Source organism: Gopherus flavomarginatus, chromosome 1, assembly GCF_025201925.1.
Source record: "Gopherus flavomarginatus isolate rGopFla2 chromosome 1, rGopFla2.mat.asm, whole genome shotgun sequence".
NCBI lineage: Eukaryota > Metazoa > Chordata > Testudines > Testudinidae > Gopherus > Gopherus flavomarginatus.
In genome coordinates this window covers 197,703,260-197,716,174 of record NC_066617.1, presented here as the reverse complement: position 1 = coordinate 197,716,174, position 12,915 = coordinate 197,703,260, and the positions used below count along the sequence as shown (strand labels likewise).

Sequence of the window (12,915 nt, the reverse complement as noted above, 5' to 3'; positions counted from 1 at the left end):
CGCCACAACACCGTCCAGGACTGGCTGGTGAAGGCCATTGCCCCACACCTGGGTGAGATCGCAGTCAACCACACCATCCCCGACACGGACAGCCTGCTGCGCCCAGACGTCGTCGTCACGGACGAGGAGCGGAAAAAGATCACTCTCGTCGACGTGACGATCCCGTTCGAGAACAGGACCCCGGCTTTCCGTGAAGCCCAAGCCCGTAAACTCGAAAAATATGCCTCCTTGGCTGACACCCTGCGGGCAAAGGGCTACGAGGTTTACACTGACGCTTTGATCGTCGGGGCCTTGGGTGCCTGGGACCTCTGTAATGAATGTGTACTCAGGGCCTGTGGGGTGGGCCGTCGCTATGCGCGGCTCATGAGACGTTTGATGGTCTCGGACACTATCCGGTGGTCTAGGGATATTTACACGGAGCACATCACCGGCCACCGCCAATACCAGGAGTGAGCTGACGTGGCTTCGTGCACCCACGGGGGGGAGGAGACCTATAAACCCCCCCTACTGAACCATATCCCCTGAGCCCTAAACCCACCGAACTGGATTCTACCATATTAAGGTCATCCTGTCCCCATTACCCGGCCCACTTACTTATACCCATGACTGCGTGTAACCCACTGTATGAGCGATGTACCCTCACTGCTTCCTTACTGCTTCTTGATCCCACCCACCGTACACTCCGCATTGGGGACATTGCAGACTGTATATATTATGTGCTAACCAATTTCCAAATACCAGCGTCCCCTTATACTCTGTATGTTACCCCCAATGACCAATAACTGACGCTTCAAACTCTTTGTATCATCTTTATTTAAATATTCTCTAATAAACTTTTAAATTTGTTTCATTAATCAAAGTTGAAATTCACTTCATTTGCATAAATTCTAAGTTATCAAGTCACTGCAGGGGCAGGAAGTCAAGTAGGTGAAATCTACCCCCCTCAGTGTAAAATATGGGTGTGGAGCTGTAGTACAGTCACTGCACTGTCCTCAGTAGTCTCTACTCCAGCCGACGAGTTGGAGCAGTGGTGCCCAAACTTTTCCAGTCATGCCCCCCTTACCAGTCTCAGAATTGAATGCACCAGCGCAGACATTAGGGTGGCAATACCCCAGCCAGCAGCTGCTGCGCTACAGCCGCCCAGCAATGAAGGCAGCGCCACTGCCAGTAACAACGCAGTAGTAATGGGGGACAATGCTGTTGCTGGTGGCGGTTCTGCGTCCAGCATTGGGCAGCCAGAGAATGGCAGCTGCTGGCTGGGGCATTCATGTTCTTTGCAATGTAGGAGGACACTTTTTTTTTTTTTAATCCCGCTCCCATCCCACAATACCCAATCTTTTTTCTTTTTTTAATCTCACTTCCGTTATTATGGCAATAGCTCCTGAGGGACCCAGAGGATCCCAATTTCTTCATGCCCCCACCCGAGAATCTCTTGTGCCTCTCCCCCATTTACGCAGCAGTGAGTTAGAGTAGTAGCTGCTGCCCCTCTGCCATTTGTGCAGGGCATTAAGGCCATTGCATTCACCAGTTGTGTGGCCATTTTCCCTCTCATCCACCCATTAACACCCTCTGTGACAGCCTATGTAGGGTAGTTAGCGAGACCTCCTATGTGGTGAATGTGAGGTTTAGAGGCTTCTTGGATCACCGTTTACTGGCAGCCTCCCTGTGCAGCCCAGCAGAAGATCTGAAGAGATTCTGTGGGCCTTGCAACAGCAGAAATGTTGACTGGTAAAATAGAAATGTGGTGTTAGTGATGGGGGAAGAAAATTTGTCTTTTGAATATTTTATTGTTACCCCAAGGATGCCCCTTGGAATTTCACTTTTTACAAAAAAAAAATCTTTTCTTCTTCCCCTTTACATTTCTATATACTCTTTTTCCGTCGCTATTTCTATGGCTATATTTTTTTTCCTCTAGGCATATCTTTTCTATGAAGAACCTTGCATAAGGTTTCCTTTAAACTGTTGTACTTCAAAGTTTTCTTTTTCCTTCATATCTTCCTAGTTGCTATGTGATTCTGCTGTGCAGTTTCTAGGTCTTCCTTTGCTTTGCTGTCCTTTTTCTCTAAAGACACTCCCCGTTGAAGAAACTTGCAGTGGTGATAGCATGAAAAATGTCATCTGTATCCTCTTAGTACTGAGTGAAAGAGAGAGAGCATGCATTTTATAATATAAAAGTTGATGAATTTCTTTATAGGGTGTTTAATTGAACAGGAACGTGAAAATAGCATTGACAAAATTTGGCCACATCAGAAGGGTAAATATATTTATGATTTTGCTTTTTACATTGTAGCCGTACCAAAGGTTATTTTTACATCATGTCCACAGAACAGTCATTCCAACATTCTAGTTATGTCAGGACTTGATTCTGAGAGTTTTAGCCTTTTGGAGCCTGATTTTCAGAAGTGCAGAGCACTCAGAGCTCCAGCTGAAGTCAGTGGGAGCTGTGGGTGCACACCTCTTAACAGCATGTTCTTAATGTTCAGCTGATTAGCAGATAGCACTTTAATGCTGTAACACTCTCTTCAAAATCCTCTTAATCCTTTTTTTTTTTTTTAACAAATGAAGTACTTGGCTCGCATAACAATGTAAAATGCATGACCCATGGATCCGATTCAGCGGGCTTTGGATCAGCCCCTACTTGAACAGAAAAGCCATTTGAGTTTAGGCAGCTCCTTCTCCATGTCTCATGCTGTCATTAACAAACTGTTTAAAAGCTAATCACTAAACACCACTTTAATGCAAAATCTGACTTCATAAATAGAAACAAAAATGTTTAGCTATCTAGGCAATTTTTTTGGACTCATGACCTTAGTATCTAAGGCCAGGTCTATGTTTACAAGTTTAGCTGGCAGGGCCATTCTGTTCTTTTGGGTTTTTGAGAACCTAGCTTGCTGGTAAAAGTCCTAGTAGTACTAGCAAAGTACTTTTGGTATAGCTTAGCTTTCTTACTGAACCAGTGTAACCTATGTTTGCAGAAGCACTTATTTTTTTTGCAAGTACAGTAACTCCTCACTTAACATTCTCCTGCTTAACGTTGTTTCAAAGTTACATTGCTGCTCAATTAGGGAACATGCTTGTTTAAAGTTGTGCAGTGCACCCTTATAACGTCATTTGGCTGCCTGCTCTGTCCAGTGCTTGTAATATTCTGTGGAAGAGCAACGACTTTACAAGGGAGCATTGCACAAGTTCCTCTTTTCCGCCTCCTCCCGCTCCCTCCCAGTGCTTCATCCACAGTTGTTTGGTGGTGCTTAGGACTTTCGGGGGGGAGGGGGAGGAGCAGGGATACGGCTGCTCCAGAGAGGAAGTGGAGGGGAGGTGGGAAGAAGTGGGCCTGGAGTGGAGCGGGGACAGGAAGAGGCGGGCCTGGAGCATTCCCAACAAAGTCGGTGCCTGTTCTTTTCCGGGGAAGCTGCCGCTGGTGCTTCGAAGGTGCTTCCTAGCATCCTTGCCTGCAGCAGGCTGTGCCTGTGTAGGGTAAGCCAGGAGCATTTCCCAACCACAGTACAGTACAGTACTGTACAGTATATAATGCCTTTTGTCTGCCCAAAAATAATTTCTTCGGAACCTAACCCCCCACATTTACATTACATCTTATGGGAAAATTGGATTTGTTTAACATCATTTCACTTAAAGTTGCATTTTTCAGGAACATAACTAAGAGGGTTTCCTGGCATAGCTATACTGGCAAACTTTTAAATGTAAACAAGGCCTAAGTACCAGTGGAGTATTTGAGCACTAATAGGATTTGCTCCTCATCCAGGTATTTGGACATATTTTGCCACATTTACATTGAGTAGTACCTTACACCATGAGTAGTCCCATTGATTTCAAGTCTACTTATGTTGTAAAGTATTAACTCGGCATAAGGAATACAGAATATGGCCCCACTGTTTTTATATTTTTGCATTTTTAGGTCAGTCACTGTTTCCAGAGAAGTGGGTGATGCTGTTTGGTTTTGAAATTTGTTTGTTTGTTTGTTTGTTTGTTTGTTTGTTTGTTTGTTTGTTTTGAGGGGGAGAGAGAGTGGAGGTGGAGGGTAGGGTCGGCCTTTATTCTTTTAACTGTGGTTTGAATTCCCCTCAGTTTGTAGGCTATAATAATAATGAAAAAATAGTGAATTGTTTTAATCTCAAGAGCTTGAGTGAATGAGTGTGGCAGAGTAGATTTGCATATTTGGAACATTACTGTTGAACAGTTCATGTGGAAGACCTGCTTTACGTATACAAAGGAAAAATAAAACACTAAAATTATAGCCAGCGGTCCAGGGATGTTTGGTTTCAGGTTCTGTTTCTTTCACCTATGAGATGGTTTAAGCACAAAAACTTTCCGTATGATTTTCTGATATTGCACTCTAGGGGAAGGTCACGATGATTCATCCATTTAATGGATACAATGGAAGCATTCACAGCTCTGCGATTGTTTGTAATAAATGGAGCTTTCATTATGCCTTTGGTTTTTGTTTTGTCTTATTTTTTGGTAGTGTCATAAGAAGACTCTTTGGAAATGAAAGAATATCTCACAAAGTCTTTTCAGAATTTTAATTTTTTTTTTAATGTGCCTGTTGTTCCAAAAGTGGCTAACTTAGTCCCAGAGAGAACTGGATGAACTTGACAGCTGGAAGATCTCAGTCACATAGTCCAATGTTGCAACATTCTGTTATGTTACAAATAAGGGGCTTCCCAAGTCTCACATTTCTAGGCTTGGATCAAAGTGTGGAACACTTAACACCTGTCTCAATGTTCTAGGTGACTTTGAATTAACTGTCTCATTTTGTGTGTGTCTGGGATCTTCATGTTTGTTTAGATGCTGTGATGGGTGGATTTCTGTGGTATTTCCAATAATCAATACGCATTTTTGTTTAAAATGAGGAACCCTGAAGAGGAAAGGGTTTCTTTCTTTAAACTGCCTTTAGCTGAAACTGACTGCATATTTCCTCTTACATTGCAGAGGCACAGCAATAGCAGGGATTGTATTTGGTATCGTATTTATCATGGGAGTGATTGCCGGCATCGCCATCTGTATCTGCATGTGCATGAAGAACAACCGTGGGACTCGAGTAGGGGTCATCAGAACTACGCACATCAACACCATCAGCACCTATCCGGGTGAGGATGCTAAGTTACCCCTTCATAAGATTGCCAAACAATTCCATAAGAAATGTTCATAACAGAGCTATATTCTTTAATCATAATGATTTCATAACAGTGGCAGTTTTACCCACAGAAATCATAAACCCCCCATTAATGCCGCAAACCTGAGTAGTGCTGCAAGCCTGGCCACCCCATTGCAACACCCAGAACAGGGAACCAAGCCCATCCCCCCAGGACAGGATCCACCACTACGGGTTGAGTGTGGACCAGGCTCACTCTCCAACACCTCCCTCCTCTCCAGGCCAGGATTAGATCTGTCAGGGTCGCAGGTGGTCAGTGCCCCTCTCGACTACAATAAGAAGAGTTTAGTTAAGTGCAACCATTAAATGGGGAGGTTACATCCACTCTTGGATCATAGTAAGTAAAATAAAGCCATAAAGATGTCAATAAAGGACAGTTGTTCCCAATAACTGAGGGCATGTCTACGCTGCAATTAAAACTGGTCTGTGCCAATGGACTCGGGCTCGCGGGGCTGTTTAATTGCAGTGCAGACATTCGGATTCAGGCTGCGGCCCAAGCTCTGTTACCCTTCCACCTTGTAAGGTCCCATGGCCCAGGTTTCAGCCTGAGCCCAAGTGTCTACGCTACAACTAAACAGCCCCATGAGCCTGAGTCATTTAGCACGGGCCAACCATCGGAATCTAGTTGCAGTATAGACATATCCTAAGATACTTCAAAAACTACTCCAGAGCAGTGTAAAGTGCATCCTGCCATCCCATCAAATGTTCAAGAATTGGGTGGGTGTGGTTTCAGTGCTTGGGGAAGGTCTATACAATGGAAAGGAAGTGTTTATCTGAATAATTTAATAGTATCTGCATCTCAAGCTTCTGGAAACCGAACATATTGCAGATTGGCCTGGATTCACAACTGCAAGGGGTTTTGGAAGAGGAAATCTCGATGTGGATCATTTTGCATTGTTCCACCCAGGTCATATCAGAGGACAGATTTTGCTGATCCACATCCCCCTTTGAAGGTTTTGCTGAGCCACACACCCTACAAAGTTCATTCCTCAGACCTTCTCCTGTAGGCTCCTTGGAGCAGAAATTGTGTCTCTGCTTGCTTCTCTGAAGCACCTAGAACTCTTTTGAATGCTTAGTAAAGAATAATACATTTTATTTCAAACACATGAACATTAATATTAAAATACACACTTCGTTTCCAAGTTACAGTCTACATAGTCAATCCCTAAAATACTGTGCATGATTTGCTATGGAAAATACAAATGCTACTAAACTAAACATATTCTAGTTTTCCACCATCCAGCCCTTTCTTAATGGCTTTGTGTTACTTAAGGAATAATCATCATGATGGCAGGGCATGCAAGGCACTCAGTTGTCTATCATGTTGGTTGCATGTCAAAGTGAAGCCAGGGCATCTAATACCCCTATAAATTGGGTTGGTGGTTATGTTCCAATGTCAGAAATGAATACCTGTGATACAATAAGGTTGAAAAACAGCACAAGAAGCCATGGCAGAGAGAGAGAGAGATCTTGTTATATTGTCTCAGGAGAATGTGCAAGTACCATGCAGTTGATTTTCCAAGTATCAAATTAGGGAAATTGCTTTGATGAATAATTTTTTAAGGACAGGTCATTTAAAAAAAACAAACAAAAAAACCCCAAAACAAACAACCAACCCGATGTGTAAGTAGGAGATTGGCCAGGTACTATAAACAAAATCTTTTGAAGATAAAATGCTCCTTGTGATATAGAAACAGTAGAATCACATAAAGTACATTTGAAGGGCCCATTCCTGGAACATCTTATGTGCCTCCTGCAAATTCCAGGGGTGGGAGTTGAGGACTCTTAAGACTTGGCAGGATTAAGTCCTTAATGCTAAGAGCTGTCTGTGAAAATGAACAAGGGCTTTTAAAATATTATTAAATATTTGTATTCACATGCACCAAAGAGCTTAGAGCCTAAAAAAATGTATCAGTTGTATGACCTGGGCTGGTGCCTTATTTTATGCTCTAATTTTGGCAACTTTTGAAATTACCCTAATAAAGGTTTTGTGTTTATGTATTTTACGAACAATAAAATCAGTCATGCTGCTCTATAGGAATTCCCCTTGCCTTAAAAATGGGATTCTGTACCATACTTGGGTTCAGCAGCAAAGATGATGCCACTCCAGACTATACTATTTTTGCCTGACAATCTCCCTGTTTCACTACATAGTTAGTATTTGTGCATGTGTCCATACTGCAGTCTCCTATACTCAATGTGTCTGTCTTCCCCCTCACTCCCATACTTGCCAGCTGCACGAAACTTAGCTATAATCATCCTCATTATAGAAACATTGCTTTGCATAACATAGAGAGTTGAGTAATAAGGAGTACTATAGGACTCATTAGAATTCTCAATCATGAATCGCTAAAGAGCAAACTTAGTATGCAAAAACAAAATGGAGGACATCTTTTCTCACTGTGTTTCATCCTTATCCATTCATCTCCAGCAGGAAGCATTTTAGTTCTCCATTTTCCCTGTCCCTGGTATTAATATCCTTTCGAGGGGAGGCTCTGTGCTTCTGCAGAAGCATGTTTTGGAGGATGGTGCACACTGTGAGAAATTATTTCTCCCACCCTAGCTAGGAGCTGTCTTTGAGATAGGTGGCAAGCTATGGAAATCTTTTCCTTCTGCCTCAGCTTCAGCTCTGAGTAGATTTTGGGGAAGTGCCATTATCTCTCCTTTGCACTAGGATCTGATTTTCCCCTGCAGTGCACACATCCTGGGTTCACATCCTCTCACTATCATCAGGCAGTCCAATCTCTTATCAATGTAGCCTCAAGTTGGGGAGGTGGGACATCTCCATGATGAGATGTGGGGCTGTGAAGAACCACACACTAGGGCAGTGGTTTTCAAACCTTTTTTCTGGCGACCCAGTTGAAGAAAATTGTTGATACCCGCGACCCAACAGAGTTGGGGATGAGGGGTGTGGAAGGGGCTCAGGGCTGGGGCAGAGGGTTGGGGTGTGGGGGTGAGGGCTATGAGGTGGGGCTGGGAATGAGGGGTTCAGGGTATGGGAGGGAGTTCTAGGATGGAACAGGGGGTTGCAGTGCGGGAGGGGGTAAGGGCTCTGGGCTGGGGATGCAGGCTCTGGGGTGGGGCCAGGGATAAGGAGTTTGAGGTGCAGGAAGTGACTCCAGATTTGAGGGCACTCAGGGCTGGGGCAGGGGATTGGGGCACAGGATTGGGGTTTACTTCGGGTGGCTCCCCGTCAGCGCCCTGGAAACAACCAGCAGCAGATCCGGCTCCTAGGCGGAGGTACGCAAGTGGCTCCACGCAGCTCTCACCCACTGGCACCACTCCTCTCAGCTCCCATTGACTAGGAATCTCAGAGAAGACCTCAAGCTTTGTCCCACAATGAGTAGAGCTATTTGCTACAGGAAACCTTCCCCACCTAAATCGTATTGATTTGGTTAAATTATACTTTTCAAACTAATTTTCCTTCTCTTTCACTTTCAGTGGCTCCTCCACCTTATAGTTATGAATATGAGATGGAATACGCAGCAGATCTACCTCCACCTTACACTCCAACTCCACAGACTTCAATACAGTATCCGCCACCTCCACCATACCCTGGATATTCAGGGAAATAATTAATGGGCTTTAAAGAGATACAAAGTGCCTGTTGAATCAGCCAGCACATTATGGACAGATATTGTTGGCCCAGGAGCAAATAAGATGGGGCCTACATCCACATATGCTGCCTGGTGTTAGTGTAACAGAGGACAGTTGCTGTGGCTCAGGATGACTTCCAAAGGATGATGAAAAGTACAGTCCATCCCAGATCACTGTAATTCACAAATAAACTAAAGCACAATAAAAGAAACAGCTACTAGGACTTACAGCCTAGTCAACAGTGGTTAGCATCATCCAAAATTCTGCTGGCTTGCTTTAGCAACCTGTTAAAGTGAACTGGAATATAATTTTTCCATTTTAAGGAATGTATGATAAAAATGATTAATAAGCTTCTGCTTCAGAGCATGAGATACAGCAGTTGGGGTCTATTCTGGGAGGACAATTCCAACTGTTGTCTACAAACCTATATAGTATCTTTCCTTGAAGTGGTGCAGATAAGGAAGAACAAGAAAGATGGAAGCTACTTATTGACTTCCATTCCAAAATAGGAATACCAGATGACCTGTTCAGCATAGCAGTATTTAGGATCTGATAGGTATATTGCAAACAAGAATTTTTTTAAAGTCATTCAGTGGCCAAAATATGACTACTGTAACTACTTTTGACCAAAACACAGAGTATTTTAAGTGCCTACTTTTAAGGAGATTAAGTCTGGTTTATAGCCTATAATCTAAGTATACAGAACGTTTTTGTATGCAGCTTTCACTATAAATTATAGACAGATCTTTTTATATGGATTTAAATACTGTATACAGATTTTTTAGGTCACTAGATAATACTTTAATTTTGAAAGTAAATATAGATTCAACAAAATCCTGAAATAGTTTTGGAGGGGGAAAACCCAAGGTTATTAAGGCTTCATAGATTTTTCCTGCAGTTTGATTGTTGATTAAACTGTATGAAGGTCAGTAGTAATTTTAATTGAGTATTTGTTCTGACAAGCTAATAGTCAACATAAAGGAAGATGCATGCAGAGGGACTGTAAACGTTGCTGTAGTCAGAAAAGATAGGGGAATGAGTTATCTTGGTTATTTAAAAGTGATTGGGCTCCATAGATTGAAAGAGAGATCAGAGTTGGATTTCCCATCCTGTTTAAGAACTGTGCACACAAATTAGGGGTATATGCAGTTCTGTCCTGATCTCTTCTCTTTTTCAGAATCACTTTGCAGGCATTGTTGGTGAATGTTCTTCATTAGAGAGTTGTTGGAACAAAAACACCAACATGGATTTTTCTATTTGAATTTACTATTGTGTAACGTTTACAGCTGTATTATGGGCTTTTTATGGCTTCCTTCATTATTTGTATGCTCCTCAACTTATGGAAAAAGTAGAAGAGGAAAAATGATGTAGCATATCAAGAAGTTATAGTGACCGGAATTCACAAAGCTGTGGAAACAGCCTTTTTTATGCATATAAACTCCAGGTTTATGATCATGATTCTTAAGGCTCAGAATGTGTTTATTTAAAAACTAGCACATAGCCCTCAGCTGGAGACTTTCATGGACATTCAATGTATTACAAAATAAGAAGAAAGGTGATTCACTGAGGACCTGAACCAAAGCCTACTGAAGTCACTAGAAAGACTCCCATTGACATTATTGGGCTTTGAATTAGGTCCCAAATGAAAAGCACTATAGGTGCTGAGGCCTTGATTTGGTAAGGTTCTGGGCGCTAGTGTAGCATTAAGCACATGAATGATCTCACAGACTTCAGCGGGAGTACTCACATGCTGACAGGTATTCGCAAGCTTAAATACCTTGTTGACTCTAGGCCTTAATAACTATCTTTGCTAGTACTTTGGAATAGTATTTGTCCCTTCCAGTTTGGGCAGTTTTACCCTCCTGAAAAGTCTGCCTGAAGGCATAAAAGACTTTATTCTCAACAGAATGTGTTTCGAAGGGCTGTTACGTGGCCTTTGGCCAAAATGAGCATTGTGTACTACTTAAATTTTTTAATCTATTCAGAGGAAATTGGACTGTCCCACAGAACTTAGTTGTAGCAAGTTTCATAGCACCTTCAACAAAGAATGGAGATTTTATTATTATTCCTTTTGGTGCTGTGCACTCGAATCCAAAATTATCTGATTTTTAAAGTTAATCCAGCTCTCAGCTGGAGTAATAATGGTGTGTCACATTATTCATTAATATGGCTGCTCACAAGGGACAGGCAGCTGTTCCTAGATAGAGCCTAAAATGTACTTGACAGTAGGGTTCCTGATTATAATATTTTGGCTTCCCCTGCTCATGACCATCTGTTAGGATAATGGCATGTCTGCCAATATACCAGTCTCAACTAGTGGTCAGCCTGCATAACAGAGCAAGCATCATATTCTCTGCATGAAGTCCTTCCTCTCCCATAGCAATGCCACATGCCTTTTTACAGCTAATCACACCTGATGATGCTTTTTATGCCAAAATAATTGCCCCTGGGAGAGGAAGGTACGAATGAAATGAGTACTTTTCCTTCGCTCATTTCTGGATTTTCTGTTCTGTAACAATGTAATGCATATACAAATACATCTCAGGGAGCAGTTTTACCATTCCATTTTTATCTGATGAGCTCATGCTACATTGTACATTTAACCTCTTACAGTTTCCTGAACGGAACAGGGAAATCTAAATGTCTCCTGAATCATAAGTCTTCCCTCATCTTAAAGATCTATCTTCTAGTGACATAAGTCAGAACAAGTAATAAAGTACAGCTCTTATGGGAAGAGGCATTTCTGGTAATTAGTGAGAAATCATTGGTCAAGAGAACCACAGTTTAAGTCACAGCTTTGAGATTACACGTCACTGACAGTATCCTGTTGTAAAGATTGTTCTGGTTGATAAGGTATCTAGATTGCATAAATAGCTCATGTATTTAGGACAGAGGTGGGCAAGCTATGGCCTGCAGGCCACATCCAGCCTGTGGGACCCTCCTGCCCGGCCCCGAGCTCCTGCACCAGGAGGCTGGCCCCTCCCCTGCTTTTCCCCCTCCCCTGCAGCCTCAGCTCACTCTGCTGCTGGCGCAATGCTCTGGGAGCTGGGGCTGCAAGCTCCTGGGGCAGTGCAGCTGCAGAGCCGTGGCCTGAACCGGGGCTCGGTGCTGGCTCCAGCCGGGTGGCATGGCTGCCCATCCTGGTGCTCTGGGCAGCGCAGATGTAGTTCGGGGTGGTGGTCAGGGGGCAGGGATGTGGATAGGGGTCAGGGTGGTCAGAGGGCGGGGAACAGGGGGTTTGAATGGGGGCAGGGTTGCTAGGGGGCAGTCAGGAAGGAGAGGGGAGTTGGATGGAGCAGTGGGGAACAGTCAGGGGCAGGGGTTCCAGGGGCAATCAGGGGACAGGAAGAAGGGGTGGTTGAATGGAGTAGGAGCCCCAGGAGGCAAGAAGCAGGAGGGGTTGGATAGGGGGTCGGGGCCAGGCCATGCCTGGCTGTTTGGCATACAATTTTGGAAACCCGATGCGGCCTTCAGCCCAAAAAGTTTGCCAGCCCCTGATTTAGGAGGACAGTCTTAGAAATTCATTTTAGCATCTCACAAAAATAAACAGATCCTTTTGTTTGATGGGACCCCAGTAAGCAAGAACCTTGGGGTGCACACTTCGTACATTAATTTTCTCAAAAAAAATTTGGGCCATATCAGAGGATGATTCAATGTCTCATAACTGATTTACATTATCCCTTGCCCTGGCTGATTGCAGAATGACACATAAAACTGCTCCTTTTCTGCAAGTCAGCTGGAATTTTATCACTGAAGGAGTATACATCAAGCCCTATCAAAGCAGATGATGATGTATCTATATACAATTGAGTACATTTGAAGTGTTTGAGAAGAGGTTAAATGGCCTTCTTAAAGCAAACTGTGGTGCATGTACAATATAAGCAGATGAAAGAAAGTTTGGAGGGTTTATTAAATGTAAGCAACATGGCAAAGAAACAGTTGCTGCATAACAAGAAAGAAGAGTTTCACTGTCTTAAATAGGCACAGAGCTGAATTTAGTTGAATTCAGAACTTGGGGCTGTGTAGCACTTATTAAAGATCTTAGTTGGATCAGTGCTAGAAACCATTATAATTTTTTCCACTGTGTATCTTGCTTATACCTCAAGCTTTATTTTCTTTGCATGAATATTTAAAAAAAAGTATTTTTA

General features: G+C 43.1%; 1 protein-coding gene across 1 annotated transcript in view; it reads left to right on the top strand.

Annotated features, from left to right (window-relative positions):
- The window catches only part of CYYR1 (cysteine and tyrosine rich 1), a 90,181-nt gene extending 78,259 nt beyond the window's left edge, over window positions 1-11,922 (top strand). Inside the window, exons 3-4 of the mRNA XM_050962377.1 lie at window positions 4,948-5,105; window positions 8,612-11,922. Coding sequence (XP_050818334.1) covers window positions 4,948-5,105; window positions 8,612-8,745 — 292 coding nt within the window. The 3' untranslated portion in view covers window positions 8,746-11,922. The remainder of the gene's footprint in view (window positions 1-4,947; window positions 5,106-8,611) is intronic.
- The last annotated feature ends 993 nt before the right edge of the window (window positions 11,923-12,915 follow it).